The sequence below is a fragment of the Tribolium castaneum genome, chromosome 5 (assembly GCF_031307605.1).
Source record: "Tribolium castaneum strain GA2 chromosome 5, icTriCast1.1, whole genome shotgun sequence".
NCBI classification, from domain to species: Eukaryota; Metazoa; Arthropoda; class Insecta; order Coleoptera; family Tenebrionidae; genus Tribolium; species Tribolium castaneum.
Window position 1 is genome coordinate 12,977,929 of NC_087398.1, and position 18,853 is coordinate 12,996,781.

General features: G+C 33.4%; 1 protein-coding gene and 1 long non-coding RNA gene across 4 annotated transcripts in view; one reads left to right on the forward strand and one right to left on the reverse strand.

Moving 5' to 3' along the window:
* Positions 1–18,853, forward strand: part of jbug (jitterbug) — a 52,471-nt gene that overhangs the window by 9,227 nt on the left and 24,391 nt on the right. For both annotated transcript variants that reach the window (XM_015978121.2, XM_008192919.3), the window contains exons 3-10: positions 35–258; positions 4,224–4,365; positions 4,447–4,610; positions 4,739–5,027; positions 5,076–5,239; positions 8,701–9,928; positions 9,984–10,151; positions 15,255–15,629. In XM_015978121.2, coding sequence (XP_015833607.1) covers positions 35–258; positions 4,224–4,365; positions 4,447–4,610; positions 4,739–5,027; positions 5,076–5,239; positions 8,701–9,928; positions 9,984–10,151; positions 15,255–15,629 — 2,754 coding nt within the window. The remainder of the gene's footprint in view (positions 1–34; positions 259–4,223; positions 4,366–4,446; positions 4,611–4,738; positions 5,028–5,075; positions 5,240–8,700; positions 9,929–9,983; positions 10,152–15,254; positions 15,630–18,853) is intronic.
* Positions 253–4,342, reverse strand: LOC135266401 (uncharacterized). 2 transcript variants are annotated; one of them, XR_010334442.1, is made up of 3 exons: positions 4,207–4,342; positions 4,050–4,156; positions 253–444 (listed from the first exon to the last, which is right to left on the reverse strand). It is a non-coding gene; the product is annotated as an uncharacterized LOC135266401 (long non-coding RNA). The 2 variants fall into 2 exon arrangements; XR_010334441.1 differs by lacking the exon at positions 253–444 and adding an exon at positions 2,994–3,990.

Sequence of the window (18,853 nt, forward strand, 5' to 3'; positions counted from 1 at the left end):
TATTGAATATGAAGCAAATCTCTTTTCTCTCCAGACAAACACAATAACATTGAAAATTGTCGCCGTGCCATGGATATAGCCCAGCGAGAACTGGGTATCCCTGCCGTTCTTGAACCGGAATATCTCGCCTCTCCGTGGTTAGACGAACTATCCGGCATGACGTACTTATCGTACTTCATGAAGCCTGGTTCTCCAGGGTTTCACGCCACTTTGCGATGGGTCAACTCGCGACTGGAGAGGCCAGTCAACAACTTCACAGTAAGACATCACTGAATATCTGCGTTAATTGATTCTTTGGTGTTAACATGAGAATTCCATTAAAGCACTCATATTAATTCCTATTGCACCAGACAAGCATATTGCTCTGAAGAAATCGATTTTTTGCTGCTTTCTGATGTACATTTACTTGAAGCAAAATGTAGTGGGCACACCGTCCAAGCTGGCCTGCGAATACACAAATTTGAAACTCAGTTTTAAAAAAAAAATATTAACAAAATCGTTTCTTTACAATTCGATGTTGTTCCTAGGTGTTAAATTATTACCTCCCAGACCAGTTATTATCTCGTTAAAAATATTTCTAACCGTGTTTATATTTCTAACCGTGTTTTAATGGGTTAAACAACTTAATGATTTTATAATGCCCGGTTTTTATTCTATTTAATCATACTGTAAAAAAATATATGAAAAAATAAAATGACTAAAAAATTAGGTTTTTTATTTTATTTTTGAATGACACATAATTTTTTCAATTTTATGCAAGGTGTTTCAAAACGGGCGAATTCGGAATTCAGGGCATTGTAGAGAATCAGTTCAGCTTCAGTAGAAAATATAGAAAAAAATATTAAGATTCGGGGTTTCCCCACAAAGATTCATTGGTTTGAGTTTCTTCAAATGCAAAGGCTAAAAATTTTAATGTTCACTGTTATTTTTGGTGTAAGTGATTGTGTAAAATTGTAATGCAAAAAAAATATTGGAAAATTAACTACCTTTATTTTGGAGTAAAAAATTTTAAATTATAAGTTTTTCTTAAAACTGTTACAGGAAATTTTAAAAATCAAGAATATTTTACTCACAAATAATGCAATTTTTTTAAAAAAAATTGTATTACATTCTTATTTACCACAATCATCTACACCACAAATATCAATAAACAATACAATTTTTTAGGCTGCAACTGAAGAAATCGGAATTCAAAAAGTGCACCTTCAAGCTAATGTACCTTTGTAGGGAAGGTCAGAATCTTTAGGCACTGAACTTAGCATTCTGTATACAGTGAGTTCGAAAAGTCTCTTACTGGCCTTTAAATAATTGAAAAATTAATATTTCTTTTATAAAAGCCGTGGATGCTAACTTCCTGCATCACCTAAAATTATTGTTAAATATACAGGGTGTTTCAGAAATAAATCACAAAACAAACTTATGTTTTTTAAATAGAACATCTTAATTTTTTGCATTTTTGGACGTAATCTTTATTGATAAGTGCTGTTGATTTTGATCTAAACTTATACTGGTCTGCTTCTCCTTACTTTTTGAAATAATTTGATTTTTTGATGAAAATAGTTTTTTAACTATTACACTAAAAATAAGAATCCTAGAAATGTATGACTTACACCATTTTAAATAATAATTCTAATGTTTTAGACATTTGAATAACTAAAAAATAATTGATTTTAAAAATTAGTTGATTTTAACAACAATGGACTATCGGCATTGTTCTTACGGTATGTTACCATAGTTAATCATACCATAACCATAGTAACTCCACCAAAACTTTGATACTTGGATGCTGGCCTTACCACCATACGCATATTTGTATTTATTTTTTTATTAGTTGGAATTTATAAGGGGATTTAAGATTTACTATAAATTATTAAAATTTTAGTTATTTTACTGAAATAAATCACGAATAAGTCTAACGTAAGTCTAACTAATAAGGTCTAAGTTTAACATCAAAGTTATTATTAGCTGAAAATTTTATTTTTCCACTATTGAATAGTATTTTTTTAATGTTTAAAGTTAAATATCTTATGAAAAATCAGAAGTTATTTAGATTCAAAAATCAAAATGGGGTGTTCGTTTATTAAACTTTTTTAAGTTATATCAATTTTTAACAAACTTCTTCATTATTTTTTATTTCTTAACTAATTATGCAGTGAACTAAAAAATATATTCGTAAAGCTTGAAAATGACATTTGTGACGGAAGAAATTGTTTTTGGTTTTTTTAGAACAGGGAGTAATTAAACTTTATAGTTTTGACGACGTTTCGATTTTAAATAAATCATCATCAGGCTACAAGGATAAACGTAAGGTTTGTTGACTTTTGTAAATGTTTAACATACCTGCAATATTGAATATACGTCTTGCTTGAAGGTGATGATCGTAGCCTGATGATGATTTAATTAAAATCGAAACGTCGCTAAAAATATAAAGTTTAATTTAATAGACAAAACGCGAATTTCGTAAAATCTTTTGTTCCGTCATGGTCGGGCAGTGAGGAAGGCATTCCTTGGAAGGATCTGTGTAGGCGGTATTAGCCACCAGCAAGATATTTTCATTTATATAGAATAAACTGAACTTTAAGTAACTTAAAAAAAATGAAGGTTTGCTATTTAGGCAGAGAAGCATTTGCCTATATTTTACGTTTTGGGAAAAACGGTCCACCCATATTAACAAACTTTACAAAAAAGTCTTACATAAAATTTTGTATATTTGATGAAAATAAGGGATTCAAAAGGCTAATTTAACCCCGATATCTAGAAGTCATTTAGTAATGATTGGCTTTGTCTTTCTTTCTGTATTCCAAAAACTAATAATTTTACGTAGAAATCTGCGATTGCAAAAAATGCTTTATTATTTTTATGCATGTGAATTTTTTCGGACTTATTTTACAATTCGATACAATAAAATTATAATTGAATTAAAAATACATAATAATACTAGCATTAATAAAATCAAAAATATGGAAACAATAATTAACCAAACTGTCATTCTAAAACAAACAATGCTTAAATGATATTTTGAACAAAAATTTTTGAAAGAAATTTACATACGAGTATCTACAGTGAGAAGAAAATTGTACATTTAAAAGCAAACGCTAAATTCTGGTGATTATTACGAGTAGTTTCTATTTGTTTTGCCGACTTGTTCGATTCCTTTCAGCTTTTTCTTAGAAGGGAAAGCAGGTATACTTGGGCTTTGCTTACAGTTTCAACATATTTCGAGAAAATCTTAGGTATTTCAAAAAATTTAATTCCAGAAAAATTGGAATTCAAGGTTATTTGACATTTTTTGCTTCTTCCTAAGCTTTCTCAATCTATCATCAGAGATCTTCATGACATCATGACAAAATAATTTTTTACCGAAAATAAATTTAAATTTAACCTATTGTTTTCCAAAGTGAAAAATAGATTTTGTCGTATTCCAAACTTTTGAGCAAGGAACACACAAAAATTACTGGCAAATAAACACTACTTCAAAAAGAAAAAAAACACTGATGCTCAATGCATTACTAAATTTAGTAGGATAATTCTGTGTATAAATAATACTAGGATACAAAAACATCGTGTTTTCTACATCCTCCTATCTAGTTGATCGAGGTTTATTTTGCCCTCTCTTCTTCTTACCCCGCACTTGACACTTGGAGATTCTCGGACTCAAATTTTGTCAAAGTAAAATAAATATTCGTTTCGTTCAAAACTACTAAAAAATTTATTTATTCCTTGGACGCATTCTGTTCGTATCATCACAGTGCATCTTTCCCTTACATGTTTTTTAAAATATCATGATTATTTGTTTAAAATTTTAATAAAAACTATCAAATGTTTTTTTTTCAAAAAAGTGTTACGTTTCTCAAATTCTAATTATTTCAATTCCATTTTTCAAATTAAAATTAGATAAAAAATGTCGCTAAACATAGTAAAATAAAGTTTATTATATTACTACAGGTCTTTGTCGCACTCTGTCGTTCCCTTTAGCCTTAACAAACTGACCTGTAAGGTAATGAATAATGATTCAACTTACGAACAACAGCCAATTGTAAAGAACCTACTCTTCTAAAAAATTCAATTTGAAATTTTGCGTTTAAACGCTTGTATAAGAGCTCCTCTTCAGACATTCTCACAACAGCTCAACCTTAAGACACGGAACAGTCGGCACCTTAAACATGCTAATCGTGTATTGTTTATTACATTAACATATCAACTTACATCCTTCGAATTCATAGAGCGACTGGAACGACGGCAGGGTAATAAGCGAAGTGATCCGTTCGCTGGGCGGCTCAGCCCCAGCTCCCGAGAAGCTCCGCGTCGAGTCGCAATACTGGGAGTCCAACCTGCACCAAGCCATCGAAGCCGGCAAACGACTAGGTGAGACCAAGTTACCCTTTTAGCAGTCGCGGCAGCCAGTGAAGCGTGCATAGAACAATTAATTTAATTGTTATGACTCAGGTGTGCAACCAATACTATCAGCCAAGGACATGGCAGACGCACACGTCGAGCATTTGGGAGTGATGGCATACGCGGCTCACTTCCAGTGGATCCCCGAACGGCCCCCGCTGCACGACCTCATCTCCGTCGCGCTCAACTCGACCTCGGGAAGGGTTGGAGAACCCGTAAGTAATCGCCGGTGCAGTTATTACGTAACGCTAAGTTGTGCTGTTGACACACTTTTATATTTCATATTAATTAAGAAAGTTGTAGCGAGTTAATTGAGCCAGTTTTGCACTGTCGCTACTTCCAGACGCACTTCCAAGTCAATTTGCTCGACTCCTCGCTGGCGTACTCGAACGTGACGGTGGAGATAAGGGGCCCTGATAACAAAGTGTATCCGGTGAAGAACCTGAGGCAGGGACGGGGGGTCTTCGTGCCGCAGAAGGTTGGTATGCATGAGATCGTCGTCAAATACGAAGAACAGGAAGTCGTCGGCGGTCATTATTTCCGAGTTTTGCCCCAACTTGTTGAAGTAGCGCCGCCCGGGATGGCGCCGTGTGCGTTGGGGTCGCTGGTCCAAGTCCTGGTCAATGCCACAGGTTTGCTTTTGCTTTTGTGAGCGACTGATTTGCATCGTGGGTGTTTAGGGGCGCCGAGGAGGGAGGATATTCTAGTGACGGCGTACAGCCCCACAGGGCGGCCGTTGAATTGTCCATTGACTACCATCGATGGGACCAATAGTGCTACCTTCAAGCCGGACGAAGCCGGGGAATGGAGGATTGAGATTACGTATCAAGGAAAGCAAATACAGGTAGTTATCCGTTTCGATGTCAATTATTGATCAATCACTTGACAAAATTAACCTTCGTTATATGACAAAAGAACTAGTTTTACTTCCTCTTGGTTTTTAAGTCTCACGGGATTTATCATCGAGGGTTTGATTGATTTGAAAGATTATTTCTGACGTATCGGCTCAATTTATTATTCCAATTAGTTGCGTTCATTTGATGAATTCGAACGTGCAGCGATTTATTAAAATTAACTCGACTTGTGTTTACCATAAGTAAATTATAATAATTGCGGTGAAGTCAATGATGAAAACATTTTGTATTGAATTATGTTTTTGGAGTCGTTATTGGGCACAATTTTTTTTTATAGTTTTTCGTGAAAATATCCACGATTAAGTCGCTGTAAAACATTTTGTATGTTTTTATAAAATCACTACTCTTTTGGTAAGATTCAATCTTGCTGTAATAAACGAATTATGAAAAGAAAAGCGAAATATAATAATTTTTGTTGGGTAGCTTTATTTTAAAATCTTGAAATCTAGCCTGAAATCGTGTTCGTATATCCTTTCAATTCATATTTGAATTTTGCAACAACGCATTTGCATTTTTTGGAGTGAAATGGAGCACAAATTGAGAGTATCTATTTGTATTTGACGCTGGGATTTAGTTTAACACAGAATTCTTATAGAAACTTTCAATTTTTGATGTATTTCAATCCAAAAAATTCATATGCGTTGTTGCAAAATTCTACTAAGAACTGAAATTCGTTTAATTACGTTTTTTATGCTCGCACGTATAAGTTAAATAGCACCATAAAAAATGTAAGAGTTGTGCAATGAAAACTGTAGAAATACAAGCACCATAAAACGAGAAATATGAGTACGTATGTACGAAATATGAGTATCCTTAAAACTGAAAATTAAATTTCTTTTTTCTATAGCAGGTGATAAAGTACCTATGTCTTTCTTTATCAATTTTTTTGAGTGAATACAATAGCACTTTAACCAAAAGGGTAGATAAAATATTGAATTTTTTATTCAATTAAATTTACAATTTGCAACATTTTAATTTGAAGGATATACGGATTAACAATAATTTTTTTCTCTTAAACTTGAAGTCCTGCTATAGAAAAAAAGTTGTATTACTTATACACGACGATAAAGATTGTTTATCTATCTACTCCTGAAATAAGTCCACTTGTGACTTCGTCCACATTAAGTTTTAAAAATTGTTGTTTTTCTATCCAAAAAGCTAAAAATTGATATGAAAATACATTAAAAAAATTCCATGGTTACAACTGTAACTACTCTACAACAATTAAAATATAGGTACGGCGAAAACACTGAAGTACTGACAATGATCAATATATGCTGCCAATTATATGTTGATAAATTTGTTAAAAATGACACTGGGTATTTTGATAGATTTTTTAGACGTTTTCTGAAACGTTTTCTAAACAGAGATAAGCAAAAGTATGAAACCAAGGGTTTTGTGTCTAAACTATGTACGAAAAACAAATTGGTACATCTAACTAACTTTAAAAATGTGATCATTTTTAAAAATGTTTTTTCTTTTAAATGGCACCCTACTACGGCGATTTTTTTGGTAAATATTATGCTCTAAAATTGATTTCTAATACAATAGTATTGTTTTAAACCAGTGTTTTTTCAAAATAAATTATTAAACTAGCACTACAAAGATTTTTCGAAGTTAGTCGTAAATGTTGTATCCATGTTTTTCTTGGAGTAAATGTAAATTTTTTACAACCACATTGGCCAAGATCAAAAAATTTTTGCAATGAACTCGGAACGCAAATTTAATATTTTTATTAAACATTTTTAGGGGATTCTCTTTTACCAAAAAAAATAGCAGCAATAGTATGCCATTAATTTTTTTTGAATTTTTTTGAGCAACTCAAAAATTAAAAAAAATTAAAAAATATACTTAAAAAATTATCACATTTTTTAAAGATGTACTTGATAATGTACTAAATGGAGTAATTTTATCTGTAAATTTTTTGCGGGTAAGGACATCCATGGCGATACAACCAATTCGGCAAAGTTCGAAAATTTTTTGTAATAAGCTCGGGGCGTCATTTTAATATTTTATTTTAATTAATTAAAAAAGTGTATACAGTTTTCTGCTATATTTTTTTCCAAATTTGTATCTGCTTGTAACTTCATTCTTTTTATCAGTTGATTTTCTCTAAAATTCTGTAATGTCCTTGACTTCTCCTGAACAATTTATTTGAATGAAGCAACAAATCCAATTCTAAGCACAAGTTTTCTAAAAATGCAAAATTTGTAGTTCTGAAAATTAAATTTAAAAACCTGAAATAGTTTTTTTGCACTAGACTTGTAACTATCACCTTAATTTTCTAAATATTATTAAAAAATTAGCTTATATTTATTTAAAAAAAAACAAAACGTAGTCATTTTTACGACTTTTTTCAATACCTAATATTACGTTGCCACTGACTTTTTCTATAGACATTTTACTGTAGCATTTACTACTCAGGCTTTTTTTACCATTACTCTTCGTCAATTTTCTATAATATTAATTGAAACTACTATGAAAGTTCTTAAAACTCATTATCCAAAAAAATTAAGAACTAAGTAAAAAAGCGAAGTAAAAAAATACGTCGAAAGGTAAAAATCTGATCAATAATTAATTTTAAATATGCAACCCGTTTATTTACTTGGTACTCGTATTTTTTTTAATCAAAATAAAGACATTTTTGCCGCCTCTAAATTTCTGCCGCTCTGGGCTATAGCCCATTTATAAGTATGCTACTGTCTCACGAAACTTTATCGAGACTCCACCACAAGAATTCAGTTTATTTTAACATTTAACTTTTTTATTTATAAACAATATAATAGAAAATTTAATCTTTCCACAATACTGATTCCAAGCATAAATCTTATTCTAATTTGACTTCGTAATGCTTGTTGATTAATGACAGTATTGCAAATAAAGAAAATCAAGGCCGAACTTGCCTTGTTTACATCCAGTTTTAACACAAAATGTAGGCTTTCAGCATTCACGTTTACTACTCATTGTTTTAAATAACGAATTGTACTAGCAGCTAATTGTCTTTTATTGTTACACTTAAGTAGTTTACCATTCGTGATTTCAACATTTGTAGAATGTATTGAAATGGCAACTTTTACACAATAATTTCGTACTTGTCTGCTAAAAATACAAAATTCATGCATAATTTAATTTAAATATATTGTTTACACTTCACTAAGCTGCGTTATTTCGTTTTTAATAAATGTAAAATGCCTTTACTCTCACTCGTTTGAGTCCAGCACGCAAAATATTTAAAAATAAATAATTAATAGACTCAGAGTATTTCTTTGGCAACCATATATATCAACTCACAAAAACATTCTTTATTCAAAATAGTTGTTTCGTAATTTTGTTTTTTCAAGTCGTGTATGAGACGAATTTTTGCTTGTTTTCAAAATCAAATTAATTTCAGGGTGGTCCTTTCACATGCTCAGTCTTCGACCCGAACGGCGTCCAAGTCTCCGGCCTCGAAGGCGCCCTGCCTCTCGTACCCCACAGCATCGACCTGGACTGCCGTGCTGTCGGCGTCCCTGGCGAAGTCTTCGCCGACATCGTCCACGACAAGCGCTCGGTCCACTGTCGCGTCGAGAAAGTCAACTCTTCGAAGCTCCTCTACCGTATCCACTTCACCCCCAAAGACGTGGGCAAGCACCGAGTCTACGTCTACTTCAACGGCTACGACGTCAAAGGCTCCCCGTTCATGATGCGCGTCGGCACCCAAAAGCGCTCCAAGTCCTCCAGCAGTCCGAGCCCCAACTCCACGTACAGACAAAGCCCAACTAGTCGATATTCAAGTTCTAGTCCAATCAACCACGTCAAAAACGCGACTTATAGCAATTACCGCCAAAGTGCCAGTCCGGTGTCGAGTGAAACCCACAAATACGCACAAGAGTATCACAAAATGTCGGTGGATAAGCGAAATTCGCCGAGTTTCAACGACCGGACGAACAGTCCGAGTTACCTCAACCGGACTAATAGTCCCAGCTACATGCAGAGGACCCAGAGTCCGAGCTACAACAGGTCGGATAGTCCTGACTACATCACCAGTCGGAGACTCAACGAGAAACGCTACGACACCGCTAGTCCCAGCTTTGCCAAGAAGGCAGAGTACGACTCGAGTTACACGTCGAAGATGTCTTCCATGCGTATTTCCGAGTCCAGGAGTCCGAATTTTTTAGAACGTTCTAGTCCAGATGTTGGTTATAACTCACGGTACGAGAAACGGGTCACTGAAAGTCGGTCTTTTAACAATTCGTATGATCACAACGACGGAATTGACACTAGTCCCATAGTCAAAGTGTCGGCAATCGCAGACCAATCATCCGCCAGAAGAGACTCCTGGGATGCTATTGCAAAAACACGAAATATTCTATCAGAGCGAAGTCTTGAATCAGTGGCCAATTTAACCGACTCCCAACTAGACGCCGACCTGCGACGGAGAAAAGTGGAGGAACACAACCGAATGTTCACCCAAGAGCACAACTACACGTCCTCACAGAAATACTCGAACAACATTGATATTTATGGGAGGAATTCACCGTCCACAGGACACAGGATCGGGGTTAGAAACGGCGGAGCGTCCGCTGTTAAAGTTCAGCCGGTCCCTGACGGCGTCCTGGGACAACCCGTTGAGTTTGAAAGTACTTGTGATACCTTTAGTTTAAATTTTTGGTAGTAATGAGTTTGAAATTGCAGTTGATGGGAGCGGTGCCGGCTCCGGTGATTTGGAAATTCTGGTGGAAGGTGGTCGGGTCACGTCCAGTGTTAGGAGTCTGGGTGGACAACGGTTTAAGGCCGCTTTTACCCCACACCAAGCGCTGCCGCATCGGGTCGATATCAAGTTTAACGGCGAAACGGTGCCAGGTAAGTGATTTTTTTTATGGAAATCGCCGATTTTGGAATGGTGTTGGCGAAGAGGCCCACACTTGTTTGCGTGGGAGTTGATTGTGTTGTGTGACACAGTTTTTGAATTGGGCCAGGGTCGACGGAGTTTATTTTAATGGGTTTATGATTTAAATTGTTTTTAACCGATATCAGGCAATACAAAAACATGGATATTGTTTCGGTTAAGAATGTGCAGATGTAGATTGTTGCAGTTAGGTCGTACTCAAATGGAAATCTATGATTGATTTATGTCTCTCCATTAGTTATCTTAAAGTTATGAGATTCAGCGATGTGGCAAATAGGGTTATTATGTCCATATAAGTCAATCTTTAACATAGAGATGCGCATAAATCTTTCTAAGTAAACGTGCTATAATTAACAGGAGGAGAGATTGCAAATCGGCAAGGTGTGGCTAGGTATAATAAATTTATCATTTTGACAGTATTGATACATACGTATGTCATACCCTATTTATTTATTTGTACAAAATTTTTCCTCATTTTAAACGACTAAAGCTAAACTGATTAACATTAATAAAGATGTAGCACAAAAACTAGTAAATACAATAGGTGTACGTAAAATGAAACGTAGAATCCGTCGCAAACTGTTTTACTCTAAGATTTTTACTTTTCGGGTAACAAATTTTTTTTGTCAAAACTAAAAATCTTTCTGTAACCGGAGTCGTAACCCGGAACGGCTTTAGGTTCTTACGAGAAGAAAAATAATTTAAAGCGCATTTTGATGCTTTTTTGGTTTTTGCTTACGTATAAGTATTCCGGGGAAAATGCAAAATGCGTTGAAATGTTTACAGTTTTTACTTTTCAAGCGGCGACTATTGGAGTTAGCGAAAAATGTCAAATACTATTAGAACCGGGTTAAAAAACTACAAAATCGTATGAATTTTAAGACAATTTCTAAAAAAAAACCATTTTTAAATGCTGATTATGGCGAAACTTTAAATGACTAGAAGAATTTTTTTTAAGAAATTGAAAGACATTTGGTTTCGTTTTTGACCATTCAATTTTGTGATAAGCTTATTACAAGCATGATTTTTTTCATTTTTACATCGTAAGGAGCACATCAGAAAAAGCTAACAGAGAGAATGGATTCCTTCGATTTTGGATGCTTCCAAAATTGGATTTTGTGTGGTGGATTTTTTTATTTTTGGAAGCTTTTATTTAACTTGTTTTGTTATCTGTTTGTTTGTTTCTGGGGTTCCTGTTATGCGAACGAAATGGAATTTTGCATACACACGTAATCTCCGTGACAATGCAATTCGATTTAGTTAATTCCCCCAAAACGGGGTAAAAGGGGTTGTTGAAATCATTTTCGACAGAGTTCATATATGACATTTTAAGAAAAGTAATCAAAAAATATGTTGTTAAATAAATAATTAGAAAAAATGAAAGAGATGCGAATAAGATAAGCGAGGTTCAAGGTTCAAAGTTAAGTGACAATATCTTGAAAATTACTACTGCAGTTTGCTTCTTCAATATGTGACATATGCCTCATGGAAAACAAATCCTACAAGCAGATGAGCAAATGGGGTTGTTTAGGATGGGTAAGCGATCTAAGTAAATACCGAGATAACGACTAAAAAATAAAAAAACAAAAGAACTGTTTTTAAGGGAAACTTTTATTTAAAAATGCTCTAATAAATAAACAGTAATGTTTTTCTATCACTGGAGATAATTTTTGCTTACAGATTAGGATATTTTATAAAAGCTTTAAGAGTGATCTTAACACTACTTATACCACACTACAAAATTACTTTCTTCAATTGACCAATGTTCGATTGTTTCCAAAGCTTTTATAAATTTTGGAATAATAATGTGGATGCAAAAATATTCTCCTATGATAGAAAAACAGTATTTTCTACTTTTTACTGTATTTTTTAAATAAAAGCTTTCTTTAGAAACATATTTTTTGTGTTTTTTTTATTTTTTATGTTACGGCAAAAGCATTACATCAAAACTATTTTGATGTAAACGTATATAAAATGATTTGGGGAATCGATTGACGCTGAGCAAAATGCAAAATTTATTAGGTATTTAGTTATCAACAGATGTAAATTTTAACTATTTTTGCTTTTGTTAGCAATTTTCTCGAAAACTATTAGTTGGAGGACAACGATTCTTTTTCAAAATTAAAAAGATAATAAATTAATGGGTTTACGTTTACATGTAATAGTTTCAGAGTTAAAAAAATCTGAAAATTCAAACTTTCTAAAATCGATATTCGATATTTGCTGAAAATATTTCCGAGGTTTTCATAAAGTGATTCATCGATAAAGATATATACAACGTGAGTGAGCTAATAGTATTTTTTGCTATATCTCAAAAAATGTACAGAAATCTGCGTTTGCTTTAGCAATTTTACTCGCAATTTTACATTTTTTATAATAAATATGTATTTACTTAATTAAAAATATTAATATGAATAAAATATTATTCGAACTAAAGTTTATTATTTTTAGTGTCATGTTAAAACAAATTCCTAAATTAAAAAAAATACGTAAAAAAATTTACGATAGTTCTAAAACTGCATCTCTTTGACTTTTTGTAATTTTTTTTTATTTTCCGCCATTTTTATGCTTTAATAGGCATCTTAAAGCACTCAACGTCATCAAGTGCGATGTCACAATAGTCATTATTTGACGGAAAATTTTACGAAAATTTTTAGGTTGGCAAGAAGCAAATTCGAGACCGTATTTTTGCTAATGTCACAAATTTCAGGGGGTGTTCATGCAAGATTACCTCCATTGTCATCCAAACTTTTGTTTTTTGACACAACTTTAATAAAAAAAATTTAAATCAATTTTTCTTTTTCAAAATTGAGATATTACCAACTGTCACAATTACCTAAATCGACTAAAATAACATTTTTTGTTTAAAAACGGCAAAAAGGGGTCAAAATACAAAACATAATATAAAAAACTAATATCATAAGATCTTAAAGCACTCATTCTTTCAAAAAACTCGTGGCTAACGCCACTCGTTTTTGAAACTGAATTCGTACTTTAAGGTTGGTCTTATGAAACTTGTTTTTTAATATACTATTATTTTTTAAGGCCAGCGCCAATTTCACTGTGTAACAAAAAGTGGAATTTATGTGTAATAACTAACAATAATAGTGTTTATTAAAAGTGTAGGTCTTTCCGAATAATTTTTTTGGTGCAATTTATTTCTAGTGTTGAAAAAAAAATGGGGATTTGACAATGCAAAATTTACGTTATCTATGAACTTGGTCTCTTATATTAAAAATTATATTAAAATATTTAATAATTATATTAAAAATATTTTAAGAAATTAAGAAAAAAGTCTGCACTTAATCTACTGCTAACAATAAATAAGAGGGATTTTTTAACTTTATTTTTCCAGAGCCTATGCGCCATTTTATATACACCTTCTATATAGAGAAAAATAAGAGGTATTTAATAGACAAGGCATCGGAAAAGGCTGATTTCTGTATATTTATGTTGTTAGTATTTGAGATACCTACGGTGAAAATATACTTTTAGCAGACTCACCTGGTATACAAACAGCGGAAGAATCAAAGGAAACATACTACATTCTAAACTGTTTACCGGGATTTTTAAATGTCTTAATTAAAATGTTTACATTGTTCCAAGCATTGTCCAATTATTTCATTATGTTTATCTTCTTCTCAAAAATATAAAATTCATTTCTGGGTACCTTTTTTTCGTAATGTGTAATCCGAATTTAAACAAATTTAATTAACAGCAAAATTTATGCACAATGTTCCGTGAAAAGTATTTTAACGAGCACATTGTAACATATACTGTTCAGGTTTTAAATGAATTTCTTTATTTAGCAATAACAAAATAGCCGCTGTTTTAACAATGTTAGCCTAGTTCGCGCCAATGTCTGTTAACATTTATTCCATAAAGCGTAAAAATTAAAATATTATCATTAATAAGTAATTTTGTGATCTTGCTTCGCATTTCATCGATTTGAAGAAAGTGAAACGATGTGCAAAATTTTTGTGTCTAGCGTTTTTGCGTGATTCAGCGATGTGAACGTCCTATAATTTTGAACGCGCTTCAAATGCACAAACACGAGAAACAAGTCCAGTGTCTCCAATAATTAATTCCACGTTTATTAAAGCATGATTGCTCTAATAGTATAATAAACGTATTTCTCATGTGTTACTATAAGAGAGAGCATATTATATAAGCATCTGCACATTTCTATGACCTAGTAATAAGTTAACCGGTTACACACAAAGCCAGCAATCTCAGAAACAATGTAGGGAATTTCACCGATGACCTCAGAATTTCTATTCGATAATAACCCGGCCCTGGTTCCAAAATCCGGAAACGAATTTTTCTTTGCGATTTGCCACGGTTTCTGCAAATCCGACTTTGAATAAATTTGCATTTTTCGAATCGGCAACAACGTGACTAAAATTAAATGCCAGCAGGCAGTTATTTCTCCTTTTTCCGCTTTCATCTTACCTGCGCGCAGGTTCAATGGCCCACTGGGTCTTATTTATTTCTGAAATAAGAACGACCAATGGAGCGTTTGTTTACGTCCAGGAAATTTAAATCTGGATGTCATTATTCATACCAAATGGTTCCCCGATCACTGAAGCGACGCTTGTGACCATCGGCCGGAACCAAACGTTTAAATCAATGGCGTAGCGATTTAGGCGCCACAACAATTACTCTAGCTAATTGTTATGACCTGGACTTTGAACTAAAGTCCAATTTGAAAGAAACAAATTGTTTTTTTCGTGGTTGTTAGAACCAGTGGCGGTTGGTGCAAAATCAGGAATCAATTTATGTTTTCTGACGGACGCCACTGCATCGCGAGTTACCTGTAGTTAGCGTAGGAATGTCGCCCGCCTCTCTCCCCGCCCACTGTTGTGGTACCCACGACTTCTACCAACACTAACACGGTACCAGTACCAGCCGCGTTACCATTACCGACGTTCGCTTCGCGCTGTCGTCCATTTTCCGCGAAAACCGGACTTTTCCGGGGTACCACCGAGTCGAAGTGCGTGCGATGTGCGGTTCCGGGTCGGCCAGGCCCCAGTTTGAAGGGTTTTTGTGGTTTTAAGGGAGTCCATGGCATGTTAACATCATGTCGAACTCAAATCTGTCAGTTTTGGGCGAAACCACCAGATTGGTGCCGGCCAACACTTCGGCCGTTTTCGAAATCATAACAAGTACCAATGTGGCGCCCGACGATTTGATGGTGCATGTGATTGCGCCCAGCAAAAGGTCGGTGCCGGCGAGAGTGCTCCCCGGAAATCGCACCGGAGTTCAAAGTGTGGAGTTTGTGCCGACGGAGGTCGGGACTCACATCATTGAAGTCACCGTTAACGGGGAAAAGTTGCCCTCGGGGCCCTTGATCGCCAAAGTGTACGATGCTGGGCTTATTCAAGTGGCCGATGTCAGTGGAGGGGTTGTGGGACAGCCCGTGCAATTTCGAGGTAAGCTTTTAAATAAATGCAACATTTTTTAATTACGCGATTATGGTACTATTGTGAAAGTCCCGGGGTTTGATTTATTGCCGAATTAATATTTATGCGACCATCCGAGCCAGAACTGGCCAAAATTTTCAGTTATTTGTAAATCGCGCCAGGAAGAGGGTGGTACTCCTAACTATGGTGAGTCTCTTGATTACTACTTGATCGGCAACCTGAAACCTTGAAATTGTTCAGGTGCAGTAATAATTGTAGAAAGTACTGCATTGTTTGTAATAAGTCACTGTAACATATGTTTATTTTTTGTTGCAAACACGTTTAACACTTGTATCTCGGTACTTTCGCAAAAGACTTTAATCGTGTTATTAAACTGAATGGGTAAAGGATACGCCTTTTCCATTTTTTGTAATATCCTCTTGATCGCAGGAAATTCTTTTTTATTTGCTCATTGGCAGGAAAGTAATAACCTTTGCTTATTGTGCAAAGCTGTAATTTCGTTCTCTCTATAACCTTGACTCCTTCATCAAGTCTCAATTTTTCTTGTAGTACCTGATTCCCTGGTGTATAATTAGACCTGCTTCGACGAAATCTGCGTTGCAGTTTCTACCCACCAGGAGTTATTTTTTCATTTAGGAAAACAGCTAAGAGTCTTGATAATGTTACTACTTGTGGGAAGTTACCTGCTTGAAATAAAGCAACTATTTTATAATCATTAGACTAGTCTGTCTTTAATGGTAGATGATTAATGTGTAATTAGGCTTTTTTAAATTCCTATGTAATAATAACCTCTGGGTTTCATAAACCGGTCACATTAATATTCAAGACAGTAGTCGATATAATTTTTATTCTAGTAGAACCACTGGAAAATTGGGTTCTTGAATCACAGATAAGCACTAGCGTTGCAACCAATGAATAAAATAATAAAATGTAACTGAAGTTTAATCATACCAGAACCCAGGCTTTACAGACATTAAAATTACTACATGTTTTTTTTGTGTAACTATTTTTGTTGTTGTTTCCATAATTTTTTCCTAATTTTAAGGATGATTTTCTGTGATTTCCTCTGATTTCCTCTTTATACCACTTTTCTCTGCTTTCTTGATAGAATATTTACCTCGGGAATTCAAATATAAATCGGAATTTGTTTGTAACTTTTGACTGAAACAAAATTTTAACAAAACTTTTTAAACTAGGTACTTTTCCACGTACAGTACGTGGAACAACACATACGCCATCCCTTTGATAGTTTCATATCATAATACTTTTTTTTATAAAAGTTTTTTGGCCTAGTGCTAAACCACTTATGTACAAGAAGTTTTACTGTGCTTCCCACTCGATTTAAATATGAAAGGAATCTTTTTAAATTCAATAACAATATTACGTATGATAAAACCTGAATTCGTCATTTCACTGTAGAATTTAATAAAGCTAATTAAAAAAAGTGACGACACTCTATTTCACCAAAGCCGATAAAAGCCATAGTTGTAGTTTCAGATGGAAAAAATATGGCTTCTGTAAGACCTAGATTTTTTGGAAGACAAGCATCCATATCAATGGTCCTTACTAATTTAAATTGATTTCTGAAAAATTAGGCCCACAATTTGACCAAAAAGACGGAATCTTTCAGCGAGAAGTGTGATTTTGCACATTTGACCGCAAAAACCCTGAAAGAATTACACTGGAAAACACCCTCCACATCCCTCCTATAGTCCTGATATAATTTTAACCTGAAATAATTTTAGTTTTTTTTTTGATACCATCTAATAAAGAAGCACTGTAGAACGTTAGATTTCACAATGATGATGAACTTTTAAAATTTTGTGAATAACTGGCGCTGCATTCGGTCAAAAAACTTCTATAAATAAGATATTATGAGGCTACCAAAGAAATGACGTAAATGCATAAAAGTTTTGTAAAATTTTGTTTTACTTAAAAGGTACAAACTTTTTGAAGTTTCCTCGTACATGATGTGGAAAGTCAATATTAATTAATTAATTTTGATGAGCTTTAAGGAATTAAGGAATTATAGAAAAAATTCTGAAAAAATTCACATGCATAGAGAAAATATCATTTGACAGGAGTTAATTTGGTTTGCTTTTTTCAATTTTGCAATAAATAATTGCAAGAAATGGCTAATTTATTAAATAAAAACTTTGCGTACTTAATAGATTTGTCTTGAATTCTTACAAAAATTGCAAAACCAAATTTTTAAAATTTACTGTTTTAGCTTATTTTCCCCCATTTAGCTTCAATTTTTATAATACATAATTTTTCTATAACCATTTCTGTAGAAATACAGACTGACTTTTTTTGGGCCGACATTAGAAACTTCTTAACTTCTAGTAGGTATAGATAGAGCTTTAAAATTTTCTATACGATCCAAATTGATCATTCTAAGTTCAACTAAATTATTTTGAAAATGGCTGACTTTTTGGAACGGTGAGAAATTGGCGCCAGCTCTGAAATTTCAAAAGCAATCATTTATTATTGCATTTATGAATTCTTTTGAACCTAAATAAAATTACCCAAGTTGTTGGTATTTATTTGTTATAGTATTTGACGTATATCAAGATTTTATGCACATTTTTATTTGCTGGGGTTCATTCCTAGGGTCCATTCAAAATACCACAGTTTTTAAACCCTTTACATTAAATGAATAATTCTTTTTGCATTTACAATTTAATGGTCCTGTTGTTTCAATGACAATTAAAAGAACATTGATTTTTGTATAGACTTTTTTCAATATTACTTATATCTACTTCTTGTTGGACTTTCTTGGTGTGGAAATTAATTAAAACAAAGTTTAAAAAAGTTCAAAAAACCCGACACACCAAACGTTTCGTTTAGTTATCTTTTGTATATATCTCTTACAGTTTTTGAAATAATTAAACGAAAATTTAGCTCATTATTTTCATTTTTAGTCGAGTAGGACTTTTGAAACAAATAATAAATCTCTGCTATTAATTGAAAAAAAATTTTTGGTTTGCCCATAATTTTCTTTCAAGGAGTCTAAAATTTAATGGTACATTGACTGAATTACTTTACATATGTCAGTCATAATCAATTATAGTTAAACATTGTTTTACTGCTAAAAACTAAGTAAGATGTTTGAAGTTTGATAATTGTTGACCATTTTGCAAGACCTACTTGAAATTACAAAATTACAAAGTATATCCCATTTCAGTTTCATAGTAGAATTTTTTGGAATGAAATAGAGCACAAATTGAGGA